This window comes from Anoplopoma fimbria, chromosome 4 (assembly GCF_027596085.1).
Source record: "Anoplopoma fimbria isolate UVic2021 breed Golden Eagle Sablefish chromosome 4, Afim_UVic_2022, whole genome shotgun sequence".
NCBI lineage: Eukaryota > Metazoa > Chordata > Actinopteri > Perciformes > Anoplopomatidae > Anoplopoma > Anoplopoma fimbria.
The window spans coordinates 5,326,374-5,345,600 of NC_072452.1; the positions used below are offsets into that span (position 1 = coordinate 5,326,374).

Genomic DNA, 19,227 nt, shown 5'->3' on the forward strand with positions numbered 1-19,227 from the left:
ACCGTAAACCCACGTAGAAGGTGCATGGCGCCCCCTGCTGTGTCGGAGGTCTGGATTCATGACCAATGTCCCCAGCCTGAAGCTTGAATCCCTTCATGAACAAGTCCTAGGATCCTTCTCTGCTCACTCATCTGCCTGCTCGTTTCCTTTATAAAACCCTTATTAACCCTTATTAAAGCTCTATGAGCAGGGACCGGCAGATCCTACTGTACATCCAGACTGTGTCCTCTTCAGAACTGATGTGTATTTCTACCAGGAGATCTTCTCTAAACGTTATGTTCATGCCAAACCCTTAGGCTGCAGCAGAGCAAGTGACAACTGAATGTGGCGGAACTTGTTCTATCCACTGAAAACTAGAAATGATTGCAATAATCTGAGCGGAAAATATGGACAACCTTCTCAATCCCAATACATTTTAGAGAGAAAATAGGATGATTCAACAAAATGGGCTGTGACTGGATAATTCATGTTTTTGCATTTAATAGTACTTCTAGGTTCAGCAAACAATACTTGTCTTTCCAACATATGACGTACCAGTAGAAAAAGAAAAGAAACACTCAGTCATTCTCCGCTGTCTTGTCTTATTTTATTTTAAGGAGAAAAATAAATGAATATTGGCAACAGTACTTGGGATAAAGAGGAAAGACCAAGTAACATCAAACAGACTGGGAATTAGACGTAGCAACCTAAACAGTATATGCTTTCCATCCCAAGACAAGATCTAACACATCACTGTGAACTGTGTAATGATAAAAAGAGAGTGGAGCATGCAATATGCAGAAAATAAACAGAAGAGAAACAAGTGATGATTACACAAGAACCGCTAACAGAGCTTACTGTAGGCTAGTTTAGAAGGAGAGCCGGGTGTGGAGACATGGAGAAGGAAATGGTTGGTTGGTTTTATGAGAGCAACTGGACCAATTAATCCAGAAGAAAGCAGTAATGCAAACTGCTATAAAATCTCAAAGAAGAAGAAGAAAAGGACAGAGTGTCCGTTTAAGATTGTACGCAGGTACTGCCCTGCTAAAGCTAATATGTGTAATTTCTTCCCACCTCTTAACAACATGATTGTTCAAATTTACTCCAAGTAATCTAGCTGACCCCAAAAGATTTTTCTTTCCCTTCCCATAATGAAAACATAACAGTTCACTATATAGTGTAAACATAATAGTTCACTATATAATGTAAACATAATAGTTCACTATATAATGAAAACATAATAGTTCACTATATAGTGTAAACACAATAGTTCACTATATAATGTAAACATAATAGTTCACTATATAATGAAAACATAATAGTTCACTATATAATGTAAACATAATAGTTCACTATATAATGAAAACATAATAGTTCACTATATAATGAAAACATAATAGTTCACTATATAATGTAAACATAACAGTTCACTATATAATGAAAACATAATAGTTCACTATATAATGAAAACATAATAGTTCACTATATAATGTAAACATAACAGTTCACTATATAATGAAAACATAATAGTTCACTATATAATGTAAACATAATAGTTCACTATATAATGAAAACATAATAGTTCACTATATAATGAAAACATAATAGTTCACTATATAATGAAAACATAACAGTTCACTATATAATGAAAACATAACAGTTCACTATATAATGAAAACATAATAGTTCACTATATAATGAAAACATAACAGTTCACTATATAATGTAAACATAATAGTTCACTATATAATGTAAACATAATAGTTCACTATATAATGAAAACATAACAGTTCACTATATAGTGAAATAGTCGGTGTGCTAAATGTTCTCAATAAAGTTGAAAGCAAAAAAAGCATAAGGAAGGGGAGTCACAATGGACTGTGATTGGCTGAAAGGTGACCAATAGGAAGCTGACAGGAGGTGTGTGTATTTGTATATAAGTGAATGTGTATATGTGTATATATAAGTGTATGTGTGTAGCGGTGTGCATATATAAGTGTATAGCGGTGTGCAGCATGTCTGGTCGGCTCTTGTCCTCGCTGGTCCTGCTCTGTGTTCTCTGCTGTGGCCCCGCGGACTGCCAGAAGAAGAAAGAGGTAAAGAGGTAGAAGAGGAGCTGCCTCCACAGCGGTCTGTGGTCCGAGCCACCTTAATGCTAAGCTAACAGCCGAGCTAACAGCTAAGCTAACAGCCGAGCTAACAGCGAACCAGAAGGGAGCTAACAGCTGAGCTAACAGCCGAGCTAACAGCTAAGCTAACAGCTAACAGCCGAGCTAACAGCGAACCAGAAGGGAGCTAACAGCCGAGCTAACAGCTAAGCTAACAGCGAACCAGAAGGGAGCTAACGATAACGTGTGGTCCTACGGCACTAACGTAAAGTAGTTCATGCGTTTTCTACTCACGACATTCTGCCCTCACTTACGCTACCAAGGTGATGGTACTGATGTAGACCTGTTGGACCGGGTCCCCTTAGACCACGAGTCTGAGACAGAGAGGGGACCAGAGAGACCCCTTCACGTAGCGTTAGCGTAGCTAAGGTCCAACAGAGCACATGGTACACAGGTGAGCCCTCTTTGTAGTGTAGCTAACGTCCAACAGAGCACATAGTACACAGGTGAGCCCTCTTTATAGCTTAGCTAAGGTCCAACAGAGCACATAGTACACAGGTGAGCCCTCTTTGTAGCTTAGCTAACGTCCAACAGAGCACATAGTACACAGGTGAGCCCTCTTTGTAGTGTAGCTAACGTCCAACAGAGCACATAGTACACAGGTGAGCCCTCTTTGTAGCTTAGCTAACGTCCAACATAGTACACAGGTGAGCCCTCTTTGTAGCTTAGCTAACGTCCAACATAGTACACAGGTGAGCCCTCTTTGTAGCGTAGCTAACGTCCAACAGAGCACATAGTACACAGGTGAGCCCTCTTTGTAGCTTAGCTAAGGTCCAACAGAGCACATAGTACACAGGTGAGCCCTCTTTGTAGCTTAGCTAACGTCCAACAGAGCACATAGTACACAGGTGAGCCCTCTTTGTAGTGTAGCTTAGAGCACATAGCTGAGCCCTCTTTGTAGCTTCTAAGGTCCAACAGAGCACATAGTACACAGGTGAGCCCTCTTTGTAGCTTAGCTAACGTCCAACATAGTACACAGGTGAGCCCTCTTTGTAGCGTAGCTAACGTCCAACAGAGCACATGGTACACAGGTGAGCCCTCTTTGTATTAGCGTCCAACAGAGCACAGGTGAGCCCTCTTTGTAGCTTAGCAACAGAGCACATAGTACACAGGTGAGCCCTCTTTGTAGCTAGCTAAGGTCCAACAGAGCACATAGTACACAGGTGAGCCCTCTTTGTAGCTTAGCTAACGTCCAACAGAGCACATAGTACACAGGTGAGCCCTCTTTGTAGCTTAGCTAACAACAGAGTCATAGTACAAGCCCTCTTTGTAGCTTAGATAACAACATAGTACACAGGTGAGCCCTCTTTGTAGCTTAGCTAACGTCCAACAGAGCACATAGTACACAGGTGAGCCCTCTTTGTATTAGCTAAGGTCCAGCTACACAGGTCCAACAGAGCAACAGAGCATAGTACACAGGTGAGCCCTCTTTGTAGCTTAGCTAAGGTCCAACAGAGCACATAGTACACAGGTGAGCCCTCTTTGTAGCTTAGCTAACGTCCAACAGAGCACATAGTACACAGGTGAGCCCTCTTTGTAGCTTAGCTAACGTCCAACAGAGCACATAACACAGGTGAGCCCTCTTTGTAACAGCTAACGTCCAACATAGTACACAGGTGAGCCCTCTTTGTAGCTTTCCAACAGAGCACATAGTACACAGGTGAGCCCTCTTTGTAGCTTAGCTAACGTCCAACAGAGCACATGGTACACAGGTGAGCCCTCTTTGTAGCTTAGCTAACGTCCAACAGAGCACATGGTACACAGGTGAGCCCTCTTTGTAGCTAGCTAACACAGGTCCAACAACAGAGCACATAGTACACAGGTGAGCCCTCTTTGTTTAGCTAGCTTAGTACACAGGTGAGCCCTCTTTGTAGCTTAGCTAACAGCCAACCACATACAGGTGAGCACTCTTTGTAGCATAACGTAACAGAGCACATAGTACACAGGTGAGCCCTCTTTGTAGCGTAGCTAACATGGCTAAGGTCCAACAGAGCACATAGTACACAGGTGAGCCCTCTTTGTAGCTTAGCTAAGGTCCAACAGAGCACATGGTACACAGGTGAGCCCTCTTTGTAGCTTAGCTAACGTCCAACAGATCACATAGTACACAGGTGAGCCCTCTTTGTAGCTTAGCTAACGTCCAACAGAGCACACATAGTACGGTACACAGGTGAGCCCTCTTTGTAGCGTAGCTAAGGTCCAACAGAGCACATGGTACACAGGTGAGCCCTCTTTGTAGCTTAGCTAACGTCCAACAGATCACATAGTACACAGGTGAGCCCTCTTTGTAGCGTAGCTAACGTCCAACAGAGCACATGGTACACAGGTGAGCCCTCTTTGTAGCTTAGCTAACGTCCAACAGATCACATAGTACACAGGTGAGCCCTCTTTGTAGCGTAGCTAACGTCCAACAGAGCACATAGTACACAGGTGAGCCCTCTTTGTATACACCTTCAAGCGTTTATCGCTACTAGAGCTCCACTAACATGCTCTCGTTTTTTCTTCTCAATAAGTTTGTTGCATTTAACTGTTTTTATTACATAAGTGAAGTAAATATAAGTCACATTTATAAAAGTTAGTCATCAACTGCATGGAATATAACACTGGGAACCCGACCCCAATGTTTGAATATTCAGGAAGGGAAACTTTTTCAGAGCAAGGCATCCAATAGAAAACAAGGCCAGTCTACATCAGGAATACGACTTAAACACCATTACTCTTACCAGCAGTCATTCATATTTTCCAGATTGTGAGGATCATCACATGATTTAGAGAGGCAAACTACTACTTGGTATAACAGCGTGTCCACATGACTTTCATTGTGTCAGCTTTACAGGAGGTCTTGTTGCAAAGATGATCAGGCCTGACCGTGTTTTACACACAGGTTGCCAGACTTTATTATTTATTACTCCCCATGCACATGTCCTTAATAACTTATTTGAATCTAATGCCACTTATGTGAATCAATGGATTGTTGCTGTGATTTTTATATCTGCAAACCAGCTCGCCTCCAAATGTTATGCCCGGGATGAGTTTACTATGTGGATATGAATATGATTTCATAGGGGTTTGAATGTATTTTACACCACAGCTCAGTTTATATTGTTTGTTGTTGGATGAAATGTGCACCCCGTTCCAAAGTACTGTATAAGGTTGTTAGTCTCACACTCAGCCTTTCTCCTCTGTTCTACCTGTTTTTGCGTCTTAACACCAGCAGCTGTCTTTTTCTCTGTGTCCTGTGTAGACTCTGATGTCAGAGAAGGTGACTCAGATGATGGAGTGGGCCTCCAAGCGTTCAGTAATCAGGATGAATGGAGATAAGTTTCGTCGCTTTGTCAAGGCTCCTCCCAGGAACTACTCGGTGGTCATCATGTTCACGGCGCTGCAGCCACAGAGACAGTGCGGGGTCTGCAAGTAAGAAGCACGAGCAGTAGGCTTTGCCGTTATTTGAATTCGTAACAGGGAATTGAAAATGCGTCTTTTCTTTTCAGACAAGCTGATGAGGAGTTCCAGGTGCTGGCTAACTCCTGGCGTTATTCGTCTGCCTTCACCAACAAAGTCTTCTTTGCATGTGTCGATTTTGATGAAGGATCAGACGTCTTTCAGATGGTGAGACATCTCCTTGTTATGATATATGTAATATACTACTGATTGTAAGTCGCTTTGGATAAAAGCGTCTGCTAAATGACTGTAATGTAATGTAAATGTATTTTCTGTGTTTGTGTTGCAGCTGGGTATGAATTCTGCTCCGACCTTTCTCCACTTCCCGTCCAAAGGGAAACCTCGCAAGACTGATACCTATGAGCTGCAGGTCAGAGGCTTTGCCGCTGAGCAGCTGGCCAGATGGGTGGCAGACAGGACTGATGTGCAGGTAACGTAGCATAATGTGATCCATCACCTAACAATCACACTCAAACCCTAGGATGATGGGACCCTCTGCTGACTATAGTCGTGTTTGTCTGTTTTTTTCAGATCCGTGTCATTCGTCCTCCCAACTACGCAGGGCCTCTCCTGCTGGGCTTCCTCCTGGCTGTGATTGGAGGACTGGCGTATTTGAGAAGACACAATTTGGAGTTTCTCTTTAACAAGAATGTCTGGGCCTTCTCTGCACTGGTAACAACAGCCAACACACACACACACACACACACACACACACACACACACACACACACACACACACACACACACACACACACACACACACACACACACACACACACACAGATGAATACATAGAGATTATTGTCCACCATGCCTTTAAGAGTGGGAAGTAGACTGCTCCGACCTTAAAGTGTTTCAGCCAGAGAGCTAGAGGCACACATGCTTGTGGGACACAAACAAACAGAGCGTTAGAGAGAGGCAGAGTTTTCCAGTATCTCCGTTGAAAGTGTTAACATGGATGATAAGCAGTGCCTGAAGTAAAGTGCCAGTACAGTAGTAAGTCACCTCATTCACATGTCTGTCTGGTCATGTGCCTGTATTAGAAATTATTATTACATTCCTATTTTCTAACGTGAATAAAAGATACCAAGAGATATTTGGTTTGGGGGTCATCCCCCAAGAAAATTTGAAGGTTCTAACTTAAAGCTACTTCAATGAACTTTCCCTTTGTGTTGACTTTGGTGGCCCCTGTGGACGAGACAGGTAGTGTTTCAAAGCGCCAGAGTACTTTTAGAGAACTTCTAATTTTACTACAGCAGGGTCTGTAGTGCTGACCTTATGGGTAGCTGGTTTAAGAAGGGTAAAGGCAATGACAACAGCAAGGCCTGATTTTTAAAACAAAAAAGATGAGTGGCCTGACAACAGAGTGTCATGTTTCTGGATGTAAAAATCTCGTTACAACCCCCCCAGTTTCTATAAATGAATATACCCTGATGATAAAAATGTCTTTCTTGGTTTTTTTTGTGTTTTTAGTGCTTTGTCCTGATCATGACTTCAGGCCAGATGTGGAACCACATCAGAGGACCACCTTATGCACACAAGAACCCCAGCACCGGTCAAGTGGTAAGACAGAAACACATTATTCCCATTATATTCTCGTTCACATTGTTATATGTGCACCTACTATCAGAATGGTATTTAACTGTGTGTGTGTTTTCAGAGTTACATCCACGGCAGCAGTCAGGCCCAGTTTGTGGCTGAGACGCACATCGTGCTCCTCTTCAGTATCCTGCATACTCACACTTTTACAAGCTAAACTAATCCTTAGTGGATCAGACCCAGAGTGTCGGCTCTGATCTTGTTACATTGTTCTCAGTCCTCTAGCTCTCTTCTATTGTTCATTTTAAAGCACAATCTATAGTCTACAGTAGAATAATCTAGTGGGTTGTGTACACTTGTACCAGCCATCACATGCATTTGTTGTCCAAACCTTGACCCTGCTGTCAGATGCTGCTGTTACCATGGGAATGGTGCTACTGTGTGAGGCCGCTACCTCTGACATTGACATCGGAAAGAGGAAGAGTATGTGTACACACACACACACACACACACACACACTGATTGTTCTTATTTTCATCAGCTACTCTAGATCATGTTGAAATGTCAAAATTATTACTGGAACAGTTTAGGCGACATGTCAAAACTCTCCAACAGGCCACCATACCAATGTATTCCTGCGTGTGTGGTGAAGGCGACAGTCCCTCCATGTTAAAATATCAAGATAAACTCATGAAATGTCATGAAAGGATGTATGACTGGACGCATTCTGTCATCAATTCGCCGTTAGCATAAAGACGGCTTTTGTTTTTCAAATCTCCATGTGCGGAAATGACTGGGAAGTAAAACTTATGTTGCTCAATGTACTTTTAGGATATTTTGGTAAACCAAGCTATTAATGATGAGAAGATTGGACTTAGTACAAAAGGCAAATGTATACAAAAGCCAAACATACTGTATACAAAACTGACGTGTGTGTGTGTGTGTGTGTGTCAGTTATGTGTGTAGCAGGTATTGGTCTGGTGATGTTGTTCTTCAGCTGGCTGCTGTCCATTTTCAGAGCAAAGTACCATGGATACCCATACAGGTAGGGATAGAGAGACACAATCTTGATTCACCTGCTGCCATTAGCTAAGGTAATGCCTTGTCTCCTGTTGGCTAAACGTTCTTCTTTTCTTCTGCAGCTTCCTGATGAGTTAATGCTGACCAGTGACCTCCAACTTCACAGCAAGTATGAACAGGAAGCTCCCCACAGTGCTGTCAACCAGCAGGGTGCTGCCACAGCAACGCCACATTTCCCTATCTTTGTCTTCTAATCTGTTGAGCCTAAAGTGTGTGTGTGTTAGCACACGTACATACACACTGTGCCTTCCTATACAAAGACTCAGCAAGCAAGTCATTTGCCAACAACAGAGCCATCACCGGTGTGCATTCTAAACTGTCTGGTGCCAAAAGGTGTTTTCTACATTAGAACTTTGGAATAGTTTTCTAGTCCAGCTCCTCCTGGACATTAATCTCAGTCTGTATCTTTCTCTTTTCAACAGGCCCTGGGGACTGTTCTGTTTATTTGTGTGTGGCTGAACTTGAACCAGGAGATGATATTTATGGAGTAGCAAAGTGGAAGCAGTTATTTCAGTCAACCAGGGTTTCATTTGGGTAACGCGGGTCTTTGAATATCCTATTAATGTCCTAGGACGTTTTCATGAAAGAACAACATATGTTATTAAATGTAGGGAAAATATCTGCGATTGTACACAAAATAAGTATCCACTCATTTGTTGAATTTTTCAACCAATCTAAATAGTTAAAATAGATTCTGTGGTGTTTAGAAGCAATTGTTGATTATGGAGTTCCATTTAAACACAATCAAATATGTATTGATTACTGGAAACTTTATTCTCCATTTATGTTGAATTGTATGCTCACCAGGATTATACAAGCACATGGAAACTCTTGTTCAGCTGAGCTGTGCACTGGATGAACGACTCTAAGTGACGCCAGAAATAATAATCAAATATACCAATTGACCACTGTACATTTTACCGTTAATTAGTACCAACATATATAATTCTTTCTAGAACCCTTTCTAAGCACTTACAGTTGTGTTTGTTCATTTCTTGGCAGTGATTGGCTAGTTGCAGTGTAAAAATAAATATATATGTATGATAGAGTTCTATTTTCCACTTGGAAACAGTAATGCAAATCAAACAGGCTTAGAGTCAATGAGTATATAAAAACTTGAGAACTCCATAGATGCACTAATGAACATCTGATCAGCAGGCTCCAAACCAGTACTGACATGCTGATGTTATGTCCAGAGTGCTCTGTTCCTTTTAGGATGTAAATCAGCCTGAATATTCTGATTCAGGAGTAAAGCAACTATTGTGCGAATGGTTTGATTAACTGTTCAGTGAGTCCAGAGGCAAAAATGAGACGATTAGTACTCAGAAACTCCCATTGCTCTTTACTGTCTATGCATTGCGAACCAAAATTAGCTTAAAAATAAGGCGTTAATCTACTTGTTCTCCTTTTGAGAAAGAAAATCTAACAAAAGGGGGAAAATGACAATTATTTTTTGGTTTTGTGATGGTCTTGCTATACAAACAAGAGTGAGCAACAAAATGAGCTTTCCCATCATCATGTAGTCGTCTGCTTCTGTGTTGATTAAAACTGAGGTAATCTCTTAAAGAAAAGATTTTCAGTGGGCAAAATCCTGCAGCTTCACCCACTCTGCTACTCTATGCGCTATGTGCCTTACACTGCTGAGCCACTGGGGGGTTTGTTGACATGTCTTATGTACTGAATATTAATGATTCATTGTCAAATTGTTTTAATAAATCTTAAGGGCAGTCTGAACTGGAACTAGTTCAATTATTAACTACTTGGCTCAGCGAGGGTCAGTGTAGGACGGAACAGAGTGAGACGTCACAGGATTCAAATGAATGGCTACTACGTGGGGGTGCAAATCTGATGAAATTATTCCTTACCCCGTTTATTTATTTTTTTCCTGTCGTTTTAATGAAACCCTCAGGATTTGGTACAAACCTATTTGGAATTCAGGTGGAGGGATTCATAAAGTTTACCAGCCGCCCAGTTCATTTTCCAAATGAGAAATTGCAATTTGTAGAAAAAACTGATGAATGAAGAATTATAAAATAAAGAGTGTATTTTTTATCAAAGCACCACTTCTATAGTTAAAGGGACAGTGTGTAGCATTTGCTGGTATCTAGCGATGCGGTTCAGATTGCAGGGATCTGTACGACCCCTCCTCTCGCTCCTCCCTTTCCAAGACTGCATTAACGAGAGCCGCTGAGTGCAGAACCGTGGTAACGCTGTTCTCCTCGCTCAGAGGCCATCGTTACATCATAACAATACTTTTGGAGAAACAGAACTCAGACAGCGACTGGCGTTACCACGGTTTTTCATTCGGTGGATCACGTTCCGCAGTTTCAAAAGCGTGAAAGAGACAGTTTTTGGTTTGAACCTTCTGGGCTGCTGTAAGGAGGACCCGCTCCCTATGTAGCTATGAAGGACTCATTTTAAGCTAACAAAAGCAAAACGATTCTTACTTTCAGGTGAATATACACTATTGAAAACAGTAATGAATGCTATATTCCATTTCTGCTAATAGATCCCCCAAAATGCTCCTCACTGGCCCTTTGAGTTGTTTTGGGATTTATCAAGGCACTTGCCAATAATTCATTTTTTACATGCATTTAGTATAATTAACCTCTTTTTCTTCTCACCTGTAACTGTTGTGTTAAAATGGAATTGGAGCAGATGGAACATTAACTATTCACACTTCCTGTTGTGAAAAGATGATTGTTGTCCCTTATTAAGAAGTAAAAATGGCCTTAAGCCCAGAGGATGTATACATCATGCGAAATGTGCAAACTCATTCATTAGTATACTAATCGGTTGTGTAAAAAAACAAGTGCTCTGAATGTCTGGTTGCTTTATAGGGTTGTATCTGGAGAGAATATGTGATCTGAGATGATGATTTCACATATTAAAGTGCCTTAACGTGCTCTCAGTGGGGATGTGATCTGAGATGATTTCACATATTAAAGTGCCTTAACGTGCTCTCAGTGGGGATGTGATCTGAGATGATTTCACATAATAAAGGGCCTTAACGTGCTCTCAGTGGGGATGTGATCTGAGATGATTTCACATAATGAAGGGCCTTAACGTGCTCTCAGTGGGGATGTGATCTGAGATGATTTCACATAATGAAGGGCCTTGATGTGATCTGAGATGATTTCACATATTAAAGTGCCTTAACGTGCTCTCAGTGGGGATGTGATCTGAGATGATTTCACATAATAAAGGGCCTTAACGTGCTCTCAGTGGGGATGTGATTTCACATATTAAAGGGCCTTAACGTGCTCTCAGTGGGTATGTGATCTGAGATGATGATTTCTCATAATAAAGGGCCTTAACGTGCTCTCAGTGGGGATGTGATCTGAGATGATTTCACATAATAAAGGGCCTTAACGTGCTCTCAGTGGGGATGAGATCTGGTTTTAGACATAGGTAAGTAGTTATGGCGTGTGGGTGTTGTTTCTGTGCTTGGCCTGTGGGGGCAGTGATGGTCCTGGAGCCAGAACTACTCGATAAACACACGAAGAAGACGGACCCCGGAAGCCACGACAAGATGGCGGAGCATGAAAACAGAGAGGACGGCGGCTCCCTGGAGCCGTGCAGGCTGCCGGAGCTGCTGCAGCGGGGCTGGAGCACGCTGGAGGAGGTGGAGCGGACGGACGAGCCGCTGGCCTCCACCGGCCTGCAGGCCCGGGTGAAGCGAGGCCTCGGGCTGCTGGAGGAGGCGTCCTCCCGGCTGGCCCTGCTGGACCTGTTCAGCCGTAACGAGGGCCTGGAGGAGCTGGCCACGGCCGACCTGAAGTACCTGCTGCTGCCCGCGCTGCTCGGGGCCCTGGGCCTGAAGCAGACCGGCAGGGAGCGGCGGCTGCAGGTGGTGCGGGCGGCCCGGGCTCACTTCATGGGCTTCCTGAAGCGCTGCAAAGACTACGACGTCTCACCCTTTAACCTGCCGCGAGACAGGGCCGACACCGGAAGTCCCGAGGAAGCGTCCGCTGCCCAGGTCAGTGACCACACACGTGACGTCAGCACATGTCATGTGACTAACCAGTCCGTCGCTGGCAGGTGAATGGGGTGCATGTAGGTCTCTTAAATGGCCTCCTCCATTGCTTCACTTGCGTCCTAGTCCCGCCCACCAGGGAGAGACCAAGGAAACCAGGCGAGGAGAGAGGACACGAGGAGACGTGTTTTAAGAGACGAGACGTCCTTTACTCTGAAGAGTCACGTGATGAAGTTCAATTCAATTCAGTTTATTTTGTATAGCCCAGAATCACAAATTACAAATTTGCCTCAGAGGGCTGTTCCTGATGACGACACCACTGATCACATGATCACTGTACTGATATTAATAATGAAACAGTAATCATCACTGTACTGATATTAATAATGAAACAGTAATCATCACTGTACTGATATTAATAATGAAACACAGTAATCATCACTGTACTAATATTAATAATGAAACAAAGTAATCATCACTGTACTAATATTAATAATGAAACACAGTAACCATCACTGTACTAATATTAATAATGAAACAAAGTAATCATCACTGTACTGATATTAATAATGAAACAGTAATCATCACTGTACTGATATTAATAATGAAACACAGTAATCATCACTGTACTAATATTAATAATGACAAAGTAATCATCACTACTAATATTAATAATGAAACAAAGTAATCATCACTGTACTAATATTAATAATGAAACACAGTAATCATCACTGTACTAATATTAATAATGACAAAGTAATCATCACTACTAATATTAATAATGAAACAAAGTCATCATCACTGTACTGATATTAATAATGACACAAAGTAATCATCACTGTGGAGCCAGGATGCACGAGAGCTTCCTTCCAGGAAGTGTTGTGAGGGCCGACACGCCCCCTCATCGTTCATCTGTTATCTGATTGGACGCTGCAGCCGATCGTTCTGATCTGATTATAACTCATCATCACTGGAGATTAATACCAGAGTGAAGACAGATCACACACTGAATGGATTAAAGTTAAAGAGAGTTAGAGAGAGTTAGAGAGAGTTAAAGAGAGTTATAGAGTTGGAGAGAGTTAGAGAGTTGGCGAGTCTGTCTGTCTGTCAGTAGAAACACTTTTACATCATTTATCTTCATTTCCATTCATTCATATGAGGCTGATAATTCCTGAGTGTCGGTTGATGAGTTATGTAATTCCAATTTACCCCGAAACATTGAGCCTAATCAATTAATTCAAGTGTTTAGGAGAAACCATAATCATATTCTGGATTATTTAATAATGACATCACAATCCCAATTTCAAAACATACAGACGTTAATAATTCATAAATAAGACAAACGCATTCCGCTGGTAGAAATCGGTCCTTATGAGCAGGACACAAACACAGTAAAAAATACTAAGAACATAGTATAAATACTGAGAACACAGTATAAATACTGAGAACACAGTATAAATACTCAGTGCAGTTTGTTAAACAGGTAACGGGCTGCAGATAGAAATACATTTCTACTCTGGCAGTGATGATGACTTTGTTTCATTATTAATATTAGTACAGTGATGATAACTGTGTTTCATTATTAATATTAGTGTTTCATTATTAATATTAGTACAGTGATGATTACTTTGTTTCATTATTAATATTAGTACAGTGATGATTAGTGTGTTTCATTATTAATATTAGTACAGTGATGATGACTGTTTCATTATTAATATTAGTACAGTGATGATGACTGTGTTTCATTATTAATATTAGTACAGTGATGATGACTTTGTGTCATTATTAATATTAGTACAGTGATGATGACTGTGTTTCATTATTAATATTAGTACAGTGATGATGACTTTGTTTCATTATTAATATTAGTACAGTGATGATTACTGTGTTTCATTATTAATATTAGTACAGTGATGATTACTGTGTGTCATTATTAATATTAGTACAGTGATGATTACTGTGTTTCATTATTAATATTAGTACAGTGATGATGACTGTGTTTCATTATTAATATTAGTACAGTGATGATGACTTTGTGTCATTATTAATATTAGTACAGTGATGATTACTTTGTGTCATTATTAATATTAGTACAGTGATGATGACTGTGTTTCATTATTAATATTAGTACAGTGATGATTACTGTGTTTCATTATTAATATTAATACAGTGATGATTACTTTGTGTCATTATTAATATTAGTACAGTGATGATTACTTTGTGTCATTATTAATATTAGTACAGTGATGATTACTTTGTGTCTTTATTAATATTAGTACAGTGATGATTACTTTGTGTCATTATTATTATTAGTACAGTGATGATTACTTTGTGTCTTTATTAATATTAGTACAGTGATCATGTGTTCAGTGGTGTCGTCATCAGGAACAGACGTCACTTCACGTGACGCTTCAGAGGAAAGGACGTCTCATGTCTCTTAAAACACATTTCCTCGTCTCCTCTCTCCTCGATTGGTTTCCTTGCATCTCTCCATGCATCCCTGGTGGGCGGGACTAAGACGCAAGGAAACGACGCAAGTGAGGGAATCGAGGAGGCAATTTAAGAGACTTGGGATGAACCCCCTGTCGCTATTTGTGTGTTAGAATGAACCACAGAAGAAGAATGAACCACAGAAGAAGAAGAATGAACCACAGAAGATGAACCATGGAAGAAGAATGAACCACAGAAGAAGAATGAACCACAGAAGAAGAAGAATGAACCATAGAACAAGAATGAACCACAGAAGAAGAAGCAGTAGCTGTGACTCAAAGTGTAGAATCCACACAGCGTAAGGTTGTGGATTCTACACTTTGAGTCACAGCTACTGCTTCTTCTTCTTCTATGGTTCATTCTATCACACAGCGTAAGGTTGTGTGTTAGAATGAACCATAATAAATGAATATGGAATTAAATGAACCAAGAAGCATATTAAACCTTAAACAGAGGCATTAATTCATTGAGAAAATGATACATATACTTATATTTTAAGAAATGTAAAAGAAAATAATGAGAGAAAAATTTAAAGCAAAAAGAATACAGAAATAAATAGATTTAAAGATTAATCAGTTCAATGGAAAAATAATTAAGTAGGATCATTAATACAAAGGTAAATACATAAAGAAGCAAACTGAACAAGAAATATCAACTTATGGCACATTTAAATAACTTAATGCCTACATTTGGTTGTAATACTTTTTTGTTGCATTTAATGCCCAATTAATTTATTTGTTGAGTCCTTTTTCTTATTTTTTTCAGTCTTCCATACATATCCTCCACCTCTCACACACATACATGCACAAACAAAGCTACAGTACATAAATATTCCCTTACCTTAACCTTCTCTTGAAGTTCCAGAATGTCTTAACTTGAAGAACTATGTACGGTCACTGCAAGCCAGGTCAGCTGGCTAATACATGGAGGAATCAAACCTAGCCAACAACCACCGGGGAAGTTTAAGAGTAGTGGACGTCCATCCATACCTGCTAAGGCCAAAGCGCACATCCACGAGGCTGGAGAGGAACCGTTGTCCCGTGGGATTTCTTGTGTCGTCTTGCAGCAGCGTCACCTGGGAAAATTCTCTCTAAACAGGAACATTCTATATTGGCAGAATGAGCGGTCTGATGGCACCTGTTGCTAATGCCTGAGAATACTGGTTTCCTCCAGCATCTTTGAATGCTTCAGCATTGGGCCAAAAGTGTCAATGGCCTGATCGCTTGAGAAGTCTGCTGATGCTACGTTTCTTGATGGGCACTCTAAGGGCCCGAGAAAAGCTGGGTGGGTAAGTCTTGAACTCCTGGCCTACCTATGGTGGACATCAAAGAGGTCGGGCAAAAACATCTCTGGTTTGTGCAGCATTTCCATCGATGCACGTAAGTGCATTTGATACTGCACCGCCACTTCTTTCAGCAAAGCAAAACATAGCACTGAGGCTCTCTTGTGTATGTAGTCGTAAATGAACGAGAGTGGTAAAAAGCAAGTGAATCAACCAGCCGTACACACATGTTCAACATGCATATGTAACATACAACTTGCTAAGTGGACCACATATAACTTGTATATATCAGCAAATAACAACAAAAAGGATTGCTAACATAATGCTATGTGAGCTAATGTTATGAAGAAGTAACATTCAACTCATGCATAGAACAAGTTATTTATTTTAATGTTAGCTGATAAACTGAATCTTAGTTTGTCTCGGATTATTGCTAGATTCTTTTTCAAAGTTCCAGATCTATATTTCATTTAAGATTTCATTTAAAAATGTGTCTTTCAAATTGACAAAAATTTTGGCCATGAAAGTTTTAGCCATGTGTACCTCATAAATGACCAACTCTGTGTATACTGAGATGTGAGTAATGGAAAGCAACTGTGTTAAGCAGGTGACTGAAGGTTGGCTGAAACGAACTAAGTGGACAAACAATATGTCCCAGTTCTCCACTCTCACGTTACTGTGCTTCATCAGTCTCTTTTTTTGTATAGTCCAATATCACAAAACACAAATTTGGCTCAGAGGGCTTTACCTCACATCGTATAAAGAAAAACTCAAAGAAACGTCAACGGGGATACTGCTAAAGCGGTATGTCAGAGATGTATTCAAATCTATTATACCCTTGCGTTGTTCAACTCCTATCAAAACGTCAATCTTTCATTGGATCATCTTTGAAAGTGATCTTTTGTTTCAAATATTTTTATTCAGCAGTCATATTTTACATACAATTTACTTGTGCATTCTTGAAATAATTAAAGGTAATGGGCACCAAGGTGAAATCTAGAGGCAAAATAGTTAAAAATGATACATTATACATTAAACATTAATTATGAAATTAAAAACAACTACTTAATTGAGCTCAAGCCCCCCTTCCCATAATACCCTTGCTTAACCCCCTTCAAGTGACCTTTGAGAATATGTGCTGACTTTGTTTTCATTCATCTTTGTCACTGTCTGCTTATTAAAACACTTTTATTGTGAAGGTCATGCAGGAAGTGTTCAGTTCATATAACAGTAGCCTTACAGCTAAACCCCAGCTGACTATGAGCAGAGCAGAACTAAAGTAAAGGGATATGGCTGTTTGAGTGACAAGGAAATATTAACAAAACAGTGCCTTACAAATGTGATCCATAACTTGTGATGGGTGCCTCTTGTTTCAGCCTAAACCCTGCGCACCAGACCTGGTTTCCATGGCAGCTCAAAGACAAGCTAAGATCGAGCGGTACCGCCAGAGGAAGGAGCTGGAGGCCAGACTGTCAGATGTACGGGAAGCTGTGGAAAGCGGACAGGCTGACGACGAGGTCAGCAGAGATTTCTACCTTCTGAATGTCCGGAGATGGGTCACTGTGTGCCTGGAGGAAATAGAGAGCATTGACCAGGAGGTGGAGATACTGGAGAAGATGGATGGTCTGAAGCAGCACGCCGCCAATCAGCCAGCTCAGCCAGCCAGGCCTCCCATGAAGCCCTTCATTCTCACCAAGGACGCCGTACAGGTGAGACTTTGGATGGGAGACGGGCCAGCCGGTACTGAACCAGCCATGTGAAGCAGAACACTGACAAAACTATCAAGAAGAGCTGATGGGGATTGCAGAAGTAGAATATATAGAGTAGAGCTAGACTTATCATACAGCCAGTCAAATATGTATAAACCGATACCGTCATGTTGATAAATCAAAATATCTCTGCAGCAATAGACGTGATGGAAGAATCACTGACAGTCAGCCAAGTTAATTGTGCCTAAAGCATCTAACTATGAGTACAATTACCCTATTCAAAGAAACTGAATAAGTGAGAACAACTCCTCAGCATCACAGAAAAGCAGGAACCTGGAAGGTGAAGCAGGTGAGGTGGTAAACAGGTGAGGGAGCTGAAATGATGATTAAAGGGCAGAGAGCACTAAAGTGGGACCTCTGTGGATAGTTTCATTATAACAGTACATTTCCACCGGTTGTAGTTTCCTTAACAGGCCGTCCACCAATGTTTGACAGAATGTGTTGGTTCAATCCACAGGCTAAAGTGTTCGGGGCCGGTTACCCCAGCCTCGCCACCATGACAGTAGACGACTGGTATGAGCAGCACAGGAAGCGCGGAGCTATGCCTGACCAGGGGATTCCCAGCAGGGTCGTCGTGGATGAGGACGTTGATGCAAAGGAGAGGGAAGAAGAGGATAAAGAGAAGAAGGCCGAAAACGATGATGAGGAGTCTCTGCTGAGAGCCAGAAACTGGGATGTCTGGAAAGACACTCATCGCAGAGGTTATGGAAACCGCCACAACATGGGCTAGTTTTCATTTCTATTCCGATCAGTCCGGGAAGTGGACGGACGTTCCTCGCAATTCTGATCCTCAAGACTGTTGGTATGAGAAGGTCACCAAAAACCAAGAAACACACCACAGCGTTGCCAAACCAACCCTGATGAGTTCATCAACACTACAGCGGATTTACTGATGTTACTGTTAGTCATTTACAAGGTTGGGTTGGTATCATGTTTTTCAGTGAGTCTTAATAGAAATCTTCAATATGGCTGGATGAAGGAGGCCAGCCATGACGCCATTGTTTCTGCTCTGTAGTGTGTTTTCCCCTAAAACTGTCATCGGGAAATAAAGAGACTCAACAAACCATGTAGTAAGGAAATCTGTGTGTGTGGCGTATCTACAGCTTTTCTAACTAGCCACTAGCTAACAGTAACGTGTGGTTTTTTATGGTGGGTGAGATTAGCTGGTTGCCCCAAAAGTTTATTTGATTGGATACATTTTAACAAAGAAGAGTCATCAAAAATATTTAATATTTTTACAGGAAAGGAAAACTCCAAGAAATAAAAATGTTTTTAAACAATTGGTTTCTTTCCATCTGTAGTAATGTGTTCACATCAGGTTTCAGATCTCAGAAACATTCCTCTATTTAAGTAATCAATGACCTGAAGATCAACAGTGGTTCTAAAAGACCATCTGTTTTAGTTAAAGTTATTGAGAGGAACTTAGAACTCTCAATTCAGTCCAGATGACTTTATAGGACATCACTTAACGAGACCATCAGAGAGAAGATTAGCCATCTTATA

The 19,227-nt window shown here is 41.1% G+C and overlaps 2 protein-coding genes across 4 annotated transcripts; both read left to right on the top strand.

Annotated features, from left to right (window-relative positions):
* Nucleotides 1-1,865: 1,865 nt before the first annotated feature.
* magt1 (magnesium transporter 1) lies at nucleotides 1,866-10,784 on the top strand. Of its 3 annotated transcripts, XR_008531180.1 has the most exons (11): nucleotides 1,927-2,075; nucleotides 5,392-5,561; nucleotides 5,639-5,756; nucleotides 5,878-6,018; nucleotides 6,120-6,260; nucleotides 7,062-7,151; nucleotides 7,249-7,312; nucleotides 7,536-7,610; nucleotides 8,082-8,172; nucleotides 8,270-8,540; nucleotides 8,630-10,784. XR_008531180.1 is itself a non-coding variant. In XM_054597629.1 (10 exons), exons 2-10 carry the CDS (start codon nucleotides 5,398-5,400, stop codon nucleotides 8,283-8,285), a joined length of 900 nt encoding a protein of 299 aa, XP_054453604.1. In that variant the 5' UTR covers nucleotides 1,866-1,899; nucleotides 5,392-5,397; the 3' UTR covers nucleotides 8,286-10,784. The 3 variants fall into 3 exon arrangements, 2 of the variants coding, with proteins under 2 accessions (XP_054453604.1, XP_054453603.1); XM_054597629.1 differs by lacking the exon at nucleotides 1,927-2,075 and adding an exon at nucleotides 1,866-1,899 and having other exon boundaries at nucleotides 8,270-10,784; XM_054597628.1 differs by having other exon boundaries at nucleotides 8,270-10,784.
* Nucleotides 10,785-11,668: 884 nt separating this feature from the next.
* On the top strand, nucleotides 11,669-19,004 carry igbp1 (immunoglobulin (CD79A) binding protein 1). The gene is made up of 3 exons (XM_054597491.1): nucleotides 11,669-12,186; nucleotides 17,332-17,664; nucleotides 18,182-19,004. The coding sequence occupies exons 1-3, from the start codon at nucleotides 11,674-11,676 to the stop codon at nucleotides 18,452-18,454; spliced, it is 1,119 nt and encodes a 372-aa protein (XP_054453466.1). The 5' UTR covers nucleotides 11,669-11,673; the 3' UTR covers nucleotides 18,455-19,004.
* Nucleotides 19,005-19,227: the final 223 nt, after the last annotated feature.